At 36.7% G+C, this 19,796-nt stretch overlaps 2 protein-coding genes across 8 annotated transcripts; one reads left to right on the top strand and one right to left on the bottom strand.

The window, feature by feature from the left end:
- Positions 1–6,396: 6,396 nt before the first annotated feature.
- Positions 6,397–11,994, bottom strand: LOC103934301. 5 transcript variants are annotated; one of them, XM_009344072.3, is made up of 15 exons: positions 11,822–11,994; positions 11,581–11,681; positions 11,150–11,277; positions 10,925–11,069; positions 10,671–10,780; positions 10,358–10,441; positions 10,231–10,279; positions 10,032–10,123; positions 9,752–9,878; positions 9,457–9,530; positions 8,515–9,377; positions 8,086–8,196; positions 7,337–8,010; positions 7,042–7,248; positions 6,397–6,710 (listed from the first exon to the last, which is right to left on the bottom strand). In XM_009344072.3, the coding sequence occupies exons 2-13, from the start codon at positions 11,626–11,628 to the stop codon at positions 7,478–7,480; spliced, it is 2,364 nt and encodes a 787-aa protein (XP_009342347.2). In that variant the 5' UTR covers positions 11,629–11,681; positions 11,822–11,994; the 3' UTR covers positions 6,397–6,710; positions 7,042–7,248; positions 7,337–7,477. The 5 variants fall into 5 exon arrangements, with proteins under 5 accessions (XP_009342347.2, XP_048423535.1, XP_009342332.2 ...); XM_048567578.1 differs by having other exon boundaries at positions 7,042–8,010; positions 11,581–11,699; XM_009344057.3 differs by having other exon boundaries at positions 7,042–8,010.
- Positions 11,995–13,424: 1,430 nt separating this feature from the next.
- LOC103934327 (L-ascorbate peroxidase 2, cytosolic) lies at positions 13,425–16,365 on the top strand. 3 transcript variants are annotated; one of them, XM_048567649.1, is made up of 10 exons: positions 13,425–13,572; positions 13,784–13,934; positions 14,041–14,215; positions 14,361–14,426; positions 15,046–15,094; positions 15,181–15,263; positions 15,383–15,462; positions 15,680–15,782; positions 15,915–15,973; positions 16,110–16,365. In XM_048567649.1, the coding sequence occupies exons 2-10, from the start codon at positions 13,816–13,818 to the stop codon at positions 16,126–16,128; spliced, it is 753 nt and encodes a 250-aa protein (XP_048423606.1). In that variant the 5' UTR covers positions 13,425–13,572; positions 13,784–13,815; the 3' UTR covers positions 16,129–16,365. The 3 variants fall into 3 exon arrangements, with proteins under 3 accessions (XP_048423606.1, XP_009342360.2, XP_018499752.2); XM_009344085.3 differs by having other exon boundaries at positions 13,430–13,580; positions 13,793–13,934; XM_018644236.2 differs by having other exon boundaries at positions 13,465–13,623; positions 13,793–13,934.
- Positions 16,366–19,796: the final 3,431 nt, after the last annotated feature.

The following is a 19,796-nucleotide window of genomic DNA, read 5'->3' as shown; positions in this document are numbered from 1 at the left end:
TATTTACAAGGGTGAGGTTCATGAAGGACAAGTCTGCTAACTTGTAAAATTCTGATAATAGTTCAATTCTTTGAATATACTCAGAATTATTCTGAGACGAAACTCTATCACCACGTTGTCTCTGCCTCTTCCATTGCACTAGGATTCTGAACATGGTCTCATTATGCGATCAATTCATACTCTGTTGATAAACCTTGATCCTTAAACAATTAATCCCAATCATATCAGAAATCAATTTTGATCCTCGAACAGTCTTACTTTGATTAAGACTTGGCCACATCAGAAACTGATCCTTGAGTAGTCATACTCTATCAATAAATTGGCTACTTCATTAGCACGAACACAGATCGTTGCCGGATCTAAAAAAAGGGAGCCTAAGGATCAAATAATCCGAACCATTGAAATTTAATCAAACGACTACAAACAGGGAGCCCATCTACAAGTTATAATAATTGTAACTGTTTGATTAAATTTCAACAGTCCGGATCATTTAATCCTTATGCTCCCTTTTTTTAGATCCGAAGAGGATCTATGTTCCAGCAACACCACTAGGATTGGGCCAAGGACCCAAATTAGCCAAAAATGTTAATTTAGTCTCACAGTAGACTAAAAATAATATGCTTTAAATTTATCTTTATTGATAATTAAATCTAAAACTTATTAATTATAATTAAAAAAAAAATATCACTAGACAACATGTAAAGAAAGAAATAAACAAAAAAATGCGAGAAGTATTTGATACATAGCATCAAAATCTTGTCTTAAGTGGAAGTGCCAAAATTGTTACCCTTTTATACAAATATCTTTTCCTCAGTCACTTTTAAGATCTCTCTGTTTCCTCTCCAGACTGCAAACTTGTAGGGGGTTATATAAAGGGCGGACCAGGAAAGGATAGGCTGTGGGCTATGGACTGAACCTGATGTTGTGTGATAGATAGCTTTATTTGGGACTTCACAGCTGTGTCTGTGCGCGAATGCATGTCATACAAGGTTTTCTATTTATATCCAAAATGCATCACCTCGCGATTTGTGAAGAAATTGAGGTTATATTATAAAATTAATTAAAGAAGTTATCTAATTCACTTATAAATTTATGCAAGATCGATTCTTCATAATGTGATATTCATTCTTAACACGCTTCCTCATATGTGGAGAATTTTCAACCCTAACATATAGATAACATAAAAAGGTGAAGTGGAGCTCGTGTGACCTGTTAGACTTCACACGTGGAACAATCTGTTCTGATACCATGAAGAAAGTTGAGGTTTTACCATAAAATCAATTGGTAATATGAGTAGTAGCCCAACTTGTATATAAGCCCAAGTAAGGTCATTTTTTCCATCGATGTGATATTCATTCTCAACAATTTGCTGTCGCTTTTTTATTTACGTATTATATTATATTAGATTTTATGTTTATAGAATTTGTTGTGTTGCATATATATATATATATATATGGAATCCGAATTCTCATTAAATCATCTTTATGAGAATTCCAGGAATACCTGAATTCGTAAATCATATCCGTTCATTGTATATTGTGCAGTAAAAAATTATTTTAAATATTTTTATTTAAAATTAAATACAAAAAAAACCTAATAAAAACTGATTGCACAATATACGATAAGCTGACACAATTTACAGATCTTCAAGATCTTTACCAAAACAATCCGGAAAGGATCGTGTTGGATACATATGATTAGTTTCCACATCGGGTAATCAACCAAACTCCTAATTCAGTACTGTTCATTGATGTCACTGCAGCTATTTGCTAGCTAGATCTTGAACAACAACTCATCAAAGTAACCCTAGCTGGCTAGCTAGTGCCCTTCTCAATGAACTCGTCTCATCCCTTTTGTTTTGTCTATCATTTTCTGGTGAAGATAAAAAATCAGGAGTGGAGGAGGGGATTTTATGTGTGTCTAAAATCGCATAGACGTGGATGCAAAACAAGATAAAAAAACTTTGGTAATGAAATAGTTACATGGCATATCGAAGAACTTTAGACAATAATTACTTGATTTAATTCGTTAAGAAATATAGTAATGTGATGATACAGATAGAAAATAGGAAATACTGAAACGAATCCAAAAATATATAGAGAACTTTTTCTCAATAACCACTAAAAATCTGCATAAAGATGTAATCATTCTTAATAATTAAGGAATTTTTCTCAATAACTATTGCCTTATGAAAACAATAATTCATAATAATAAAATAAAAAAAAACTAACAAAAAGTTTTCAAAAACTTTAGTTTTAATCACAAAGATAAAATAAAGGTGTAAGTAAATAGTATCAGAAGTAACTTTTTAAGATTAAAATGTCCTTAAAATTTAGGGAGTTTTAACGAAAAACTTGCGGTACTGTTCACTTTAATGAAAAATCACATTTTTACATTAAAAAGTCAAACTTGGTACTATTCACTTTACCCTTGATTTTGTTCTTATTGTTAAAACACAAAATTTTCAAGTCATTTTTATTAGCTTTCCTTAAAATTTAAAGTAAACAGTACTAAAAGTATTTCATTAAGATTCTCAAAAAATAATTCTTGTAAAAAAAGGGGTGTGATATTCATACACCCTATTTTACTTCTCTCACACACCTTTTTAATTTTCAGCTGTCAAATCAGATGAATTGAATAAGAATAAAAATACATCAATTAATAAGAGGTGCGTGAGAAATAAAAATAGATGTGTGGATAACACATCTCATTAAAAAAAAAAAAAACAAAAAGTGTTGCCTAGTAAGCTACCTCTCTGTGCACTGCCCTGCACGCGAAGGGCACTCTTTGCATTTACTGCATGGGCGGTTGGGAGTATTTTACTTTCCAGTGGCACTATTTATGCACATGCATGGCTTGTGCACAACATTGAATCATTACTCAACAGTCTAAATTACATCACGATATTAAGTGCTTGTCTGGATACCCTGAATCGGAACATTTTGAAAATAATTAACTTTTTCAGATTTACAATCTAATAATACGCATTTTAGATTCTAAGATAGTCTAGCCAAACAATAAGAGATTTTCAAACAAAGAAAATGATCCAGTGACTTCAAAAAATTAAATGAAAAGTCGTATGAGGTGAAAATCTCATGTACAATTAAGGGCTAATGTTCAATCTTTTTAAAATTTTCACATAATGAGAAGCCGTATAAGATGAAAATCTTATGTACAATACATAACCTAACACGAGATTTTTTTTTAAATTTAATATTTTTCAGTGGGTAATGTTCAAAAATCCAATTCATAATTTGAAATCACTTTCTAGAAATTAAGGAACGAGAGCTAAACAAATAATTAGCCCAAATCGCCACATAATTTGTTTAGTGTAGCGTTACTTTTCTTTCCGGTCGTGAAACAACGTCACACACCGACAGAGGCACAACACCAGAAAACCCAAGTGCTGGGACGTCTGGAATGCATTAACACACTGTACTTACGTCCTTGCTACTATTTGAAACAGAGTGCGTACATGCAGTAGTAGTACAAACAAGTACTTTCACCACTCAATCTCTAAACCCTAAACCTCTACATCTAGTACGTTCTCCGGATCTCTTTTATCAAGATTATCGGATCAAGTGATTCAGATTTTTGAAATTTCATCTAACGGTCAACTTACTTTGACTCTTTAAACGCTATAATAATTTTTGATCATTAGATAAAATTTTAAAGGTCCCAATTATTTGATCCGTTGATCTTAGTAGAAGAGGGGACGTCTTCTCATATGTTTATATATGTTTGTTTGTAGATGGTGGTGTGGCAGCAGCAGAAGAAGAGATGAGTAGAGTGGTCCAGTCCAGAAGGTCTATCACTAGGGCTTGCATGCAAATAGACCTGGGTTCCTCCTAGGTTTCCTTTCACAATAATGCAAACCCAGAACACGCGACACGTCATCATCCATCTGCATTTTTTCTGCACCGCCTCAGTCCTCAACTGTATGCGATCGAATCTTGAGTGGGATGAAAACATTGACGAGTCACCGTCAGAGCAGCCTATATACCATTACCAACCTAGCATTTTATTTTAGGTAAACTACGATTTGACCATTTGAACTATTATTTTAGTTAAAATTGACCATCTGAATTTTTTTTAGTAAATTAATTTCTTAAACTATTTAAAATCAGCTCGGTAGATTCCATCTATTATTTGGTCAAATTTAAAAGAAAATTAATATTTTCTTCATTAATCTTTACTTGTTAACTATAAACATCAATAAACTTCCGACATTTGAGAACAAAATAATATGTAATGACAATTTGAAATGATCTGTTATGTAAACGTTTGGTTTTTTTATTTTTTATTTTATGTTTTCTCATCATGCTATATGTTTTTGAATTATTTTGTGTCCATGTGTCAAAATTTTATTAGTGGTTATAATTGACAAGTAACAATTGATGATGAAATGACTAATTTGCTTTTGAATTTGACGGAATTGATTCTGCAATCTAACAATAAGGAGTTAATTGGCTGATTATAAATAGTTCAAGAGGCTAATTTACCAAAAAAAACAAGTTAGGAGATCAATTTCAACTGGTGATAGTTTAAGGTCAAACCGCAATTTATCCTTTTATTTTTACTGTGGGTTTATATACCTCCCAGAAAGAATGATGACTGAGATTTATACCCGCTGATCATTCTTCTTCTGCGGATCTGCAAGAGCTTCACTTTTTAAAGGCAAACATATTAAGTCCCCAATGGCGAGTTTTTACTGCACGCCGACCCTTCTGAGTGACCGTTTGAATTATTGGAGTGGCGGTTCATGAGGACCTCCTTTGGACCTTCGAGAGGTGGGGGCTTCGAGGGTTTCAAGATAGCTTCCATGGCTATATGCTTAATTCTCCGTTATCAAGGCTTGGGTTTTCCACTAGGGTTCATTTGGTGGATAAAAATCTGATTTTTGTATCAAATCTAAAGCTTATTTGAGTTTAAATTTTAATGGTACTGTGTGAGATCATAGTTTGAAATCGCATCGCGTTAAGGAAATAGTGAATTTTGTTGTATGGACAATCATTTTCACTTCTATCATGTTAAGGCAATAGTGAGTTTTGTCCGTATAGACAATTATTTTCAACTCGATCATGCTAAGGTAATAGTGAATTTTGCCTCTATGGACAATCATTTTCACTTCGATCATGCTAAGGCAATAGTGAATTTTGTGTGTATGGACAATCATTTTCACTTCGATCATGCTAAGGCAATAGTGAATTTTGTCCGTATAGACAATTATTTTCGCCTCGATCATGCTAAGGCAATAGTGAATTTTAAAGTTGTTGAGATCTTTTGTAATGATCCAGGTGGATGTAATACCTATATATAAAAATCGGGCATTCCGAGTTTAATTTCTTTAACACTATGTCTGAGGTGCTCATGTTTCACTGGGCATCCAGACAAATCTTATGTTAGCAAAAGATGAAACACTAAACAACAATCTTATGTTAGCAAAAGATGAAACACTAAACACGTAGTTACATGAGGCTAGGTGCACGTTGAATCTTCGTTCATGTAGGGTGCCCAAGGGATCGTACCATCCTCCGATCCTCGATTCAACTTCCTTTAGTCAAAGATGACATACTGCTTTTTGTTTTATGCTTTCATTTTTCTATCCCACCCAAGACACCGAGTTAGTTGTTGATGTTAAAGCAGTTTCTTCCTTTTGAAAATTCCTCTTCTGCCTTTTGTAATGTTCATAGAAGATTTTTCTAACCTCTTCTAATTTCATTTACAAACAAATATATATAATATATAATATATATATATATATAGTATTAGTTATTAATTAGTAAAATAATTGTCCCCGATGACCTAGAAAGGCAAATGCTTTTGTACCAACCTATAAAAGCAAACCTAAATTAGATGCGTGCAAGCAAAATGCCTATAAAAAATAAAATAAATAAATAAATAAATAAACTAATGAAAAGAGATTGAAAATTTTAAATTTTAACGACAAGGACAAAATAAAAGGTAAAGTGAATAGTACCAAGTTTGACTTTTTAGTGTAAAAATATGATTTTTCGTTAAAATAAACAGTACCGCGGTCTTTTCGTTAAAATTCCAAAAAATAAAAGGAACGAGGCCTACACGAACTACAAAGAGTAAAATACCGTTTGACCCCCTGAATCACTACTTTAGTTAAATTGACCATTAAAATTATTTTTTTGATAAATTAACCTCTTGAACTATTTGAAATCAGCCAATTAACCCCTTACTATTAGATTCCGTTCACTATTATATCAAATTCAAGAGTAAATTAACCTTTTCATCGTCAATTCTTACTTGTCATCTATAACCAGCAATAAAATTACGACGTGGATGAGAGATTAGAATAAAATAAAAGTTCAAGGGTTAGAAATGGATGAGAGATTAGAAAAACAGGAGAAAAAATGAAAACAAAGATGCACACAAATGATACTTCTAGAGTACTTTACTTAATACAGAACATCTTAACCGGAATCGGGTGTACACGCTCGGGGATAGCCAAGGTTCTCCCCTACTTAACGGTCTGATAGTATATGCCATAACATTCAGCCAAATCAGTACCACCAACACAACTTTCAGTTCAGCATTCATTTGTCATAATTATACACTTGCTCACTAGCGAAAGTAATCAATCTTTAACAAAGGTCGATATTGGGTAACATCAGATTCATCCACCGAGTTGAGTAAACAAAGACGGACGGCCTTGTTTATATCAGTGCCCTCAACTCTGCCTGCAAAAACAAAACAAGACAAATAACTAATTACTATGTTGAGAAGCATTTTTCTGGACATGCCAACTTTAATTTGTTCTCCGCAAACAAAAACAAACCAAATTTACAGGAATAAGGGGAAGACATTTGGACCGTATTTATGATTTTCTCTAATATATTCGGACAGATGTCATACTTGCATACTAAATAATATACAGCCTTAGCATATGCCCGTAGTGCAGTCACTATAGTCTACACTGCAACGTATATCACTTGTCAATCACAAATCTAATTAATGTAAATCCTGAAACAGACGTTTTGATATATGTGATCTACGTGTAATCTAACTCACCTTGCTTTTAGAAGTTGCAGCGGCCCATCTGTGTTCCCTCATACCAATGATAGCATATCCATTTCCTTGCTTAGGTAACATGTGCCTTCGCTATATGGAGACTTTTCACTGCATTGACACTTACCCAGACAGACCAGGAATGTTGATACTCGAGGCCTATTACTACCAAATGAATGCATAAACCTCCTTCCCACTGTGTGTTCCATTCTGTCAATGCAGTAATCCTTAAACCCATTACTGTCTTTTCGGGAAACATCAAATTCCAACAAAAAGAAAGACAAAGGTTGATCCTTACTAGGCAATACTTATTAACTTTGGATAGAACTCAAAACATGAAGCTCCATCACATGGGAAAATTTAACATCAACCGGGTAATCCACTCAGTCACACTTGACCCCAGTCAAGCGTGAAAGAGAAACTCCAGCAACCGAAAATTTCACATTTCAAATGATCTGTTGTTTAGATGACTAAAGTAACTTGTTGGAGACTGCATATTCTCATAACAGGGAATGAGCTTGTTAAATCCCAGTCGATTGTTTCTCAGTAGATCTGATATACCAAGATCGGCAACACTATTGACCCGATTCCATTGCACCCAATCATTATTTGATAAATGCATGTCACTGAAGTGTTGACTGGTGGGTTGCACAAATGAAGAAGATGGATTGGGCTGGAATTGATCTGGCTGCTGTGGAGTAATTCTTTGTGCATCATTTAGGTAAGAGTAACTATTCATGAAGTGGTCTTGACATCCTAAGTTCTGTGGGGCAGAAGTTGTCTGCTGTCTCAGCATATGGAGCCTAGCATCTGGCTCAGAAGAGTTAAACTGAGATAAATTTGCCCTCTTACTCAACCCTCTTGCCAATAGTTCCTCACTGACTTGCAGAATTGCTGGATCATTGATCTCGACATTCCCATTAATACCAGAATAACCAGTTGGTATACATGATGGTTGCAACAAGTGATTCACTGTAAGGCAGAAGCAGGATGGTTAGAATAAATCTTGGAAAGAAAATTCACAAAACATCACAAGAACCAGCCAACCTGAACTGTCAAAAGCCTGATCCACCCTCCTAGGCCTCAAATGAGAAGAAAACCCTGGAGGTGGTGCTCTACTTGGCACTGAAAATCCTGGCGCAATTGAACGAGGAACTTCTGTGACGGTCAGATATGACAGAGAAATGGAAGAAAAAAATATTAAATTTGAATATTCATATATTCTAACATAAAAATGAGGATATTAAACAATGCTGAGGGGAGAGGAGTATTTGAATAAAGCTCCAGAAAATGCTAAGAAATTATAAATTTGAGCTAGAGATTTAAGAGAAATTACAAATCATGACCTACAAATGCAAATTATACCAGCTCTATATGAAAAAACAAATAACCAAGAGAAGGGTAAAAAAGAGTTCATCAGACAGCGCAAACATCATTATACAGAAATATATATAAGGCATATTAACAGATACAAACCTGATACTTTAGAAGACGTAAAAGAAGGAACCCCAAGAAACTTATTAGACTCTACATCTACAAAGTACTCCCTGTTGCCCATCAAACCAGATAAGGCGTAGTCCTTGGATGCGTTCCATATATCATTATCACAAGAATCCTCTTGTTGAGCAAATGAGAACCTGGACTGCTTTTTATCAAGCAGTTTTCGTGAATTTTGTACTCTGAGGAGACTGCACTCTTTATCAGTTTCACTCAACAACTTTACAAGATTGTGAAGAGGAGATAAAGAACCGTCAGGTGCATCCAAGTCCATGGTCAAAATACTTGAGATTATGCCACTCTCTCCAATATCTGGAGAAAGACTGCGGTGAATGCTGGGCTTATTGGTTTCACACCCTCTCGAGTACTTCCCTAATCCCATCTCAGGTAACACACTGGTAGGTTCATATGTTCTATACAATTCAGCAACGCTACTGCCTTGGCTATCAATGGATTTATCTGGTAAGTTTGATGATGAGCAATAACTGTTTTTGTTGCTGATCAAGTTGGTGGATGTTGCTCTGCTACCCCGCTCAATGCCATTGTTTGGTGATGGACAACATAAGTTTTTGTTGGAAGTTACACTGACCGGAGCTCTTTCTGCTAGAGCTCCAGAAGTTGTATTTGATATAGCTGCTTGACCATTTTTGGTGATAACCTGTTCGGTCATTAGCCACTCATGGCTTTCTTCAGATCTTACACTGTGGGTAGAACTTTCATTGCGTACCACTTCTGATGAAAGGGGATGAAGATCACTTGATTTCTCAGGATTTTGATAAAGAGGCCTTTCAGAACCTGGAGAACTTGTTGCTGGGGGCACACTAGGGGTGACTTGCATGACCCTGATAGAGATAACCAGACAAAATTAGTTGTCAAACACAGGATCAAAGTTAAGATGCCACAGATCATGAGATTAGATACCAAGGTGCTATTGCAGGAATAGATGTTCTGGGGTCACCATCTGCACGATAACTCTTAACCTCATTCCCAGTAATCTGTTGAAATGTGATATATCAAAGGTTAAATATAATTGAAGTGCATAACAAAGCATCCAGAACTTAAAAACTCGTAATCATGCCTTTTTTATGATTCTTACGATCCCTTATCTTGATGACATCATACATTTTTTTCACAAGCCTTCTACCTATTCTGGCACTATAATATAACTATTTACCACAAACAAATCAGCAAACCAAAACACATGCAGACTCTTTACATTTGATGGATGATTAGTAGCTGATGATCTTTCGGCTTTGCTATTCTCAGCAGTTGGGGGAGGTAAGCCTTTCACTGAATGCCGATTCAAATTATTTGTAACACCAATATTTTGGTGATCCTTACTCCTGTGAAACAATAGTGTTCGGGTTAAAATATAATATTGACCATTGAGAAAAGAACCATGAAAGCGCAAACAAGGCAAATGCATAATGCACACATTGAAATCTATTGGATATTTCAAATGTACAGAATATATGTGGGATTGCCCTCTCATATACCTTTCAAAGGCTGAAAGCAATTCATCCTTGGTAAAACTATCTTCCTGAGAACCAAAATCATGCAAATACCAACAATCTGGATTGTTGCAAGGCTGAACCAGCAAAAGAATTATTCTCAAAGAAGATAAAACAATGTTTTCCTTTTGCCAAAAAAAAGAAAAAGAAAAACTCACGCAGATGAAATAACTTAGGTAATTACCACACTTTTCAACCATGCATGGCAGTACTTTGTGGTTCCAAAAGATGCCCTGCAAATTCAAAACTCAAAAGAGTCAAACATTGCTATCTAAGCACCATAATCTTAATGCATAACAACACAGGCTTACCTCAAGCATCGACCATCTAACACAAAACTGTGTACTGATTGAATGCACCGAGCTGCTTCATATTCTTTTGAGTATGATACATACCTAGCAGAAGGAATTGAACCACTATTACAAAAGAAAGAGGTATATACCCTTGATAACCAGCCACCATGCCGAATAAAGAAACAAACTTTTACCAAAATGCAATAATTACGTAAAAAAGAGGATCATGACCTATTAATATTTGATTAGAACAAAAGAAAATTTTAACTAAATACTACATTCCACATCAAGCAGGTGAAGTTAAGACATTGAAAGTGGTATGCACACTTACACACAACAACTGTTGTTCGGAGCCTGTTGGATAGCCCCATTTGCTGTACGAGAGACAGAAACCTTCAAAACCCTTCCGTACTGGCCAAAATACTCCCTTCGCTTGAGAAGCTAGTAAAACCGAAGAAAAAAATTGAATATCAGAATTACATTTATGAAAGTACAAGATTATACAAATTCAATAAGACATCAGATTATGTCCACACTAGGTCCCTACTTAAATATTTTGAGGGCAATGAGATAATAGCTACTCACGTCTTCACTCGCTAGGTTAAGAGGTATTCCAATCACATATACTAGGGTCCGTTGGAGAACTCTAACATCAGTAAGATGCTGCTTCTTTACTTCAGATCCCTTGGGTTTCTTCTGTTTCCGCTTCACATTAATTTCAGCCACCAACCTGTTGAAGGGGGAACAGTTTCAATCCTCAACATATCAGTTGTCACATAATAACATCCATTAACCTGAAACTATACCAACTTTTGACAATTTGCCGCCACTCCAACAATTTTTTCTTTGTCATAAGGTGTACGGCATAATGGACAGCGACCCTCCTTTCCATCATTCACTGCCATTTCCATAATGTGATGCCAACACCAAACACATACCTGCGCCCGCAAATGGTGAACAATTAAGGAATTAGAGTAAGTCCACATAGAAGTGCCACATAAATCAGAACACAAAGTTATATACCATGAAAAACTAACCGAAAAATCAAATCTTTCGCCAATTATTCGAATTACAATGTCATCAAATTTACACATTCATCCATCCAGACATTTAACACTAAAAATCGACCAGTAAATAAACACATTGCAACAAGAGAGAATCAAGTTCTTATTTGCAACAAAATAAAAAAATTACAGATAAACAAAACGAGCAAGTGAACAGGGTTAGTGTTTCGTTCAGACCTCATAACCGCATTTGCACGGCTTCAGCTGCTGATCCGTCAAATCCATCTCCTCAGCGCATATCGGACACGTTTTCTCTCCCGATTTCACTCATGATTTTCCTGAGAAACGAACAATGCCTTAAACATTACAAAATCAGTACCAAACAACGCAATTGTTGCACATTGACACTGAAATGGGACTATCCAAATCCAAAACTATCCAAACGACGTCGCTCAGAGGCATTGAAGCGAAGACTTACAGACTCACAGTGTGCGACGGAGAAGGAGAAGGACGAGAAGCAGGAAATGGAGTGCAGGGGAGGAAACCCTGGATAGGATAAAGCACGGAAAAGTAGAGAGAGAGAAAGAGAGAGAGAGGAGAGAGAAGAGGTTTGAGGGTTTGGATTTGTGTTCGTGTAGGCAGAACGAGCGTTTTTTGGTGGCTTTTAGCGCGTTGAGTGACCTGTGTCACTCGATTTATGACGTGTCTTTCTAACGTTTATAAAAGGTATTACCCTAACCGCGAACAGCAAACTATTTTTTGGGCTGGGCTTTGACTGCAAGTTTTAGGATGAGCTTGGGCTTCATGGCGTTTTGGAATGGGCTTCATGGCTTTTTGGGATGGGCTTTTTCTGTAACAAAAGTTTCACTTACAAGAAATTGCACCTGTGTTATTAAAAACAAAGTGAGGACCACAAGAAAGAGGATACCACAACGATGAGAAGTTTTTGGGTAGGGAAATCGGATTCGAGTTAGTGTGAGAGGAGGTGAGGCCGAAGTGGAACACGTACACGTAATCGAGGTGTAGGACCTCAGAATTTCTCTCCAACGTGTCATTGACAGGAAGAATAGAAAAGAAGAAAGAACAAAAAAATAGAATCAGGATTTTCTACATGTTTTTATCTAAGGAAAACTAATGAAAATGACTTGAAAACTTTGAGTTTTAATCCAAAAAAGACAAAAAGGTATTATAAATGAATAGTATCAGAAGTGATTTTTTAAAGTAAAATGTCATTTTCGTTAAAAATGGATAGTACCTGAATGTTTTGATAAAACTCCATTTTATCCATGCATGATTATACAAGGGGCATTGGAGGATCTTTGTATAGAAAAAAAAAATGCAGGCAAAATAAATCAAAGAAGCACAACGACTTTCCCAACAAGTTAAAACTTTACTGAAATATACTAATTGATTTTCTTCACTCAATACTGGTACGTAGACAATTAAACTTTGCTAAAGCCTTTTATATTTTAACATATATTTATGAGTAATGTTACAGTTATCACCTAGTTGTACCATCATTTGTACCACTTCTCTAATAAAAGTAGAACATGCTAACGCATGTGAGCCTCATCTCTATTAGAGAGCTGGTTCAAATAACGATACAAATATATGATAAGAATAATATTTTTGTATATTTATCTGTTTATATATATATTTATTTATTTATTTAAACAAACGAGATGATAATTTACAAGAAACTCAATTAAACCATGAAAAAAGAGATTTTGACACGAAATTTTAGATGTAAAAATGAACGTTTTTTAATTAATTGAGTTATAAACCACTTGTGTTTATATGTTCCACTCGATAGCATGGTTAATTTACATTGTAATGGTCTCTAGAAACTGCTCAAATGATCCAATCATCCATGACTCTGCATCACAACTCAAAAAGTTCTCTCTCGAAACAACTAGTACCCCCTTGACCAACAGAACAAATCTCAGTCCACCTCCACACCACTCTCCATGCGAAAACGTGGCCCAACGAATTCCAAGTTTCTGTTTTCTTTCCCGCCGCTAGAGAACACCTCAGCACTCGCTTACTAGGCATGATCCTGGCCGTTGGTTCAGCACCCGGATACAAAAACGATCTCTAGAGCCTTCGTCCCCCCAAAATACGCTTCCTATATATGCATTTTGTTCTGTGTCTGAAACTCTCTCCTGAGACCTGCGCTGTGCTCAAAGCCTCAAAACCGTGGCAATTGCTTCTTTCTAGCTAGCTAGATACTCTTGATTGTAAGTTGTTTTTTGCTTATTTTTTTTTTATAAATTCCAATTGGTACGTAAAAGATTGTTTTTCAGTATTTGATCACTATATGATCATTATTTACTGGATATGGTTAATATTTGATAGATATATTCGAGAATATTTGATTTTGATCAGTTCGGCGATGAGATTTGGAAAATAATCGTGCTGAGTAATACGATTAGCTTTGTATAATTTTTAGGTGTGAAAAGATTGATTGACAACATGGTGAAACAATACCCGACTGTGAGCGAGGAGTACCAGAAGGCCGTAGAAAAATGCAAGAGAAAACTCCGAGGGCTCATCGCCGAGAAGCACTGTGCTCCGATAGTCCTCCGGTTGGCGTAAGTGCTAAGAAACCTCTGTCTATATTTCTCAAAATTTGACTCTCTGTCATTGGCAACGATCGAGCGGGTGTTTAATGTTGGAACTTTTGAATGATGGGCGCAGATGGCACTCAGCTGGTACGTTTGACATAAACACGAGGACTGGAGGACCGTTTGGGACCATCAGGCACCCGGAGGAGCTCGCTCATGAAGCAAACAACGGTCTTGATATCGCCGTTAGGCTTTTGGAGCCGATCAAGGAGCAGTTTCCGATCCTCTCATATGCAGACTTCTACCAGGTATATATCTATCCGTTAAGAGAATTCGTCTTACTTGTTCAAGCAATAGTCGACGCTAAATTAATCATTGAATCCTAATCTTGTTTTTAATGTGATTAGTTTTGTCGTAATAATGAAATTATGTATGTTTTGCTGTGAATTGAAGCTGGCTGGAGTTGTTGCTGTAGAAGTTACAGGAGGGCCTGAGATTCCTTTCCACCCTGGTAGACCAGTAAGTAAACCCTTGTTTTTTCTCTGCAACTTTATGATTTTTTTATTTTGTTTAATGTCCAATATTGTGAATGGAAAAAATTACATTTTGGTTTATTATAACTTATACGCTATGATTTGGTCACTAATTTTGTCACCCCTTTATAATAATCAGAAGTCTGGTAGGATTTAAGAACTTGGTCTGCTGAAGTTTGGCTCTAATGACATTAACAATGCAATATTTGGTTTACACTCTTCAGCCTCGTTTGGTAGATAGTGTTGGATTAAATTTGATAGCTTGCTAGATTTAATGTAGCAAAAAGTGGATTTGAACTCCCAAACTTTGTTAAAGTTGAGGGTAGAAGATGGATTAGATATGAATGCCTTCCACCTTGGTAGGACTGGAAGGTGAGGAAGGGAGAAGTATTCATCTTCTACCTATGGCTACTTGGATAAGATTTGGGAGTTGGCATCCATTTCTTGTTCTAGCTTAACTAATCGAGTGAGTTATCTTATCCAATCCAATGCAATCCAATCCAAACCACTAAACGAGGCCACACTTAAGGACAGAGTCAAATAATAATCATTGGTCTAACTTGTTTTTATTCCTAGAATCATCTAACCTTGTATGCTAATTTTAGGATAAACAAGAACCACCACCAGAAGGTCGTTTGCCAGATGCCACCAAAGGTTAATAGCTACTAAATCTTGCAATTTCAATTGTATGATTGTAAGATGAATGTCTCTAATTATTTCGTTATGTGTTGGTGCTCTAGGTTCGGATCATCTGAGGGATGTCTTTGGACACATGGGACTTAGTGACAAGGACATTGTTGCATTATCTGGTGGACACACCTTGGTCTGTGCATGAACGTCACATTCTTCTTTCCGTATAATTTAGCGTAGAGTTCACCATTCCTAAGATATCATACATGTACAGCTACTGAATGATTGTGTATTTGGATTTTTTTTTTGCAGGGTAGGTGTCACAAGGAGCGTTCTGGATTCGAGGGACCCTGGACAACCAACCCTCTTATTTTCGACAACTCCTATTTCAAGTAAAGATTCATTCCATTCAGTTGTACTATTATTGAATTAATAGCACTTTGCAGATTAAATGGAATCTTACACTGCAAGTCATCTAATTATCCCGTCTATACTATGTGTATGTTAATGTTGATACTACTAACTATTTGTAAATGTGATAAGGAAAAGATGGTAATCAAGAGTTAAGTAGTAATTGTCAGTCTGATTTACTATCATTTTTCCAAACAGGGAACTTCTTAGTGGAGAGAAAGAGGGTCTTCTTCAGCTGCCATCAGATAAAGCTCTTCTCGAGGATCCAGTCTTTCGCCCTCTTGTCGAGACTTATGCTGCGGTTTGTATCTAATTGTGTATTCTACTTAATATGAGTAAATTATGGCTTGCCATATGCAGTCTATGCATATGCTCTCCTGCAGTGATGATCGTTTGATCCAACTTTTGGTTTCTTTGGTTTTGCTTCAATTAGGACGAAGACGCCTTCTTTGCTGATTATGCTGAAGCACATTTGAAGCTCTCCGAGCTTGGGTGAGTACTGGAAACTTAGAACCGTACTTTCTTTTGTTTTCCATTATTATTCTGATAGTCGTTCAGGTTGTATCTTTGTTTTTCAATTTATTTATAAATCTGAAAATTTGACTCGTGTTACATCTTTCTTTTGCAGATTTGCAGATGCTGAGTAAAAGATTGTAATTTGTAAATTGGTTGGGGGTGCTGGCTTGTGCCATTATTCTAGATTAGAATTAATATTTGACTGTAAAAGATTTGGTATGTTGTTTTCCATGGAAGTTTTTCTGCTTGTGAGTGTGGTAATAATACTATGGCAGCATTTGCTGCTTATTATGCATTGTCACATGTGTACTCATAATGAACAATGCTAGGAAGATTGCATTATAATATCGCATTGTCTACATTTTTAATGGTGGTATAGTTCCCCAATTGAAGTAAGTTTAATGAGGTCTTTAACATTTTTGATACATACTTGATTCGGTTTGCATAACTCCCTTAAGTGATGCAGCAAACACAAATTAGTCATCTCATACTTGTTCATCATGTCAGTTTTGAACCCTTCCATCAATTCAACACTACTCCCATTGTAAATGATGTCAACCACATAGATTGATACTATAAGCATCCCTGCACTTTCTTTTCCCTTTGTACACAGAGTTGCTTCACTATTGCTATCACCCTATTCAAAAATGCAGATTTAACATCCAGTTGAAATAGCTGCCAATTGTTCTTTGCAGCAAGAGCATTCAGTGTCCTTATTATATCTAGCCTTGCAACAAGTGCAAATGTCTCATTATAGTCCACTCCAACCTTTTGTGCATAGCCCTTTGCCACTAATCTTGCTTTATTTTTGTGAACTGACCCATCTAGGTCCAATTTAGTCTTGCTCACCCACTTCACTCCAATTATTGGCTTGTCAAGTGGCGTATTTACCAATTCCGAGGTCTTGTTCTTCTCAATCATGTTCAACTCCTCTTGCATTGCAACTTTCTAAGCATCATCTTGCGCAACATCATCAAAGTTCTTAGGTTTAACCATGCATAAGTTGTAGTGTTTATACACCTCATTGAGATTTCTGAAGGAGTTGAATCAAATGCTTGCGTATCAACAGACCTAATTTACACACTTGCACGGCTACACTTTGAGAACAAGATCCTTCACGGCTGCACTTTGAGAACAAGATCCTTCATAAGAGGTAGGAGATACCGAGCTAGTTGAAACCTCAGGTATTACTTGTCTCACAATAGTTTCATCTTCTTCAACTTCTTCAATTTCTCCAATCTCTCTACACTCAGAAGCAATTAGAGGAACACATCTCTTTCACTTTGTTCTCCTCCCAATTCCATTTTCCATTTTCATCAATTAACACATCTCTGAACACAATCATCTTCATTGTAATGGGATTTAGAATTCTATACCCCTTCTCACATTAACTATATCCAATGAAAATTCATGTTGTACTTGACTCTTCCAGTTTGTGCCTTAGAGTTCTTGATACTAAGGATTAGGACAAAGAACCAAATATTCTGAAATATTTAATCCCAGGTTTTCCTCCACTATACACCTCAATAGATAGACAACAGTGTTAACTATCTCTGTTAAACCCCACCCTTAAAACCTAATGTAATTTCACATTTATATTTAAGTTTGATGAAATTACATGCATCCATTTTCATTGATCTCTCACGCTGAGCATATGAGCTCATACAAGACAAATATAACCGTTAGAAGAAAGAGTGTTACAACTCAAGTTTCAAACTCAGCCATCCATCCTATATTACACTGAGATTAGAACACTTGTCACTCATCAAGCCCTATGAGACTTAACAAACTAATTACATTTAATCACATAAGCTCAGCCTGTGATATGAAGCATTACACTAGTTAAACCTTGTAATCTTCCTCAAATCAGTTCTTCAATTTACACACCAACAATAATGTCGACCTAAGAATGAGGGTGGGTTAGGCTTTCGGGACCTTTATGCTTTTAACTTAGCCTCCTTGCGAAACAAGGGTGGAGGTTGATTCCTAACCTAAACTCTCTAGTTGGTAGAGTTTTGAGAGCGAAATACTTCCCAGATGGTAATTTTTGGAATGCCATTGCCCTACCTATTGCTTCCTATGCATGGAAGAGTATTGTGCAGTCATGTTTATGTTGGAGCATGGTTTAAGGTGGGCTATTGTTAATGGTGAAGTTGTTCGAGTATGGAAGGATAATGGTTACCTAGACCTCTTACGTTAAAATTCTTACACCGGCACCTCTTGCTCTTGGAGAGATGGTGAAGAATCTAATCTCCACTAAGGATATGTGTTGGAAGATCGATTTGTTGCACCAACTGTTTGCGAAGGAAAAGGTTTGTTATATTTGTTCGATCCCGCTTAGTTTTCAAAGGCTGCCTGATAGGTTGATGTGGCATTATGATAAGAAGGGGATGTTCTCTGTCAAAAGTGCTTATAAAGTGGCAATAAGAAGTGATGTTGCTCCAGTTTTATTGGCTTCTTCTTCATCGAATAATGGAGGATCTTAAGGTGGTCTGTGTCAGGCTATTTGGAAGCTAAAAGTTAAATCCTGCGGGTGGAGGGTTTGTACAGATACTCTCCCAACAAGGATCAACCTGGTAATGAAGGGAGTTAGGCTCGAAACTTCGTGCCCGAGGTGTGATGCGGCTGAAGAAATTGCACAGCATGTTCTAAGGGACCATAGCTTCTCTCGTGCGGTGTGGTTCACTGCACCAGTGGGTATGGGGACAGTCGGAAACCATGATGTCTCTTCAAAGAAGTGTGTTGAAGTAAACATCCATACATCCATGTGACTTGCGGTCACATGGCCTAGAGCCACCAAATCCTAGATATGAAGGTGGTCATCATTGTCTCAAAGTGTAAAACCGTCATCTTCCCTTAATTGAAGGGAGTTGACTGATTAGTTTCATAGCCTAGGATTTGGTGTAATTTCCTTGCTTTAAGGATTGGATTAAGCCTAGGTTTATCTGGTCACTAGGGTTTCTCTGTTGGTTGCTTGTAACCTTCCCTCTCTCATCTCTTCTCCTATTTATACTTGTTTCCTTGTACATTGTTACGTATGAAAATATACATTACAATTGAATCAGAAATTCAACAAAGTGGTTGTTCCAGATTTGCGAGAACAAACGGGTGGATTTTGAGGGAGTACTAATGATGATTTGGGCTCGGAAGGAAGGGAATGGTGTGGTATGGGATGGGCGTTTCTCCGAGCCTTTAGAGGTGGTTCAAAGAACGCTCAACTGGCTGTATGGTTTCCAGGTGGCCAACCAACCTAGCCGAGTGGAGGAACCAAAGCAGCTGTGATGGTTATTACTGAGTGATCAGTGGTTTAAACTGAACGTTGATGGCACTATGAAACTGAAGGAGGGAGTTGGTGGGCCTAGAAGGGTGATCCGCGGCGAAGGAGGAGGATTCAGGGCGGTGGGGGTGTGGAGGTTCTAGAGCATTGCATCGATCAAGCAAGTGGAACTCTTTGTTGTTAGGGAGGGCTTGCAACTCACGAAGACACTGGGGTCCACGCATATTGCGGAGGAGACGGATACAATGGAAGCGGTGGCGGCATGTATGGATAGGTATGTGGATCTTTCTAGTCCCAGCTTTATTGCCAGGGATATCCATGAGATGACGGCTCGGCTTGAAGGCCGTACTATTTCGTATGTCCCGAGAGGTTGTAATAAGATGGCCCATTGCCTCTCTAAGTCAAGTTCATATAGTCGTGATTCATTATTTTGATTCGAGGAACCCCATCACGTTATTAGGGATGTACTCAACCTAGTCTTGGTCTCTTGATGAGTTTAGTAATGAATAAAGCTATCGTTTT

Source organism: the organism of the source record quoted next, unplaced genomic scaffold (assembly GCF_019419815.1).
Source record: "Pyrus x bretschneideri cultivar Hongxiangsu unplaced genomic scaffold, Pyrus_bretschneideri_v1 Contig45, whole genome shotgun sequence".
In the NCBI taxonomy this organism is placed as follows: domain Eukaryota; kingdom Viridiplantae; phylum Streptophyta; class Magnoliopsida; order Rosales; family Rosaceae; genus Pyrus; species Pyrus x bretschneideri.
The sequence above is the reverse complement of the archived record's forward strand: the minus strand, read 5'-3'. Positions and strand labels throughout refer to the sequence as shown.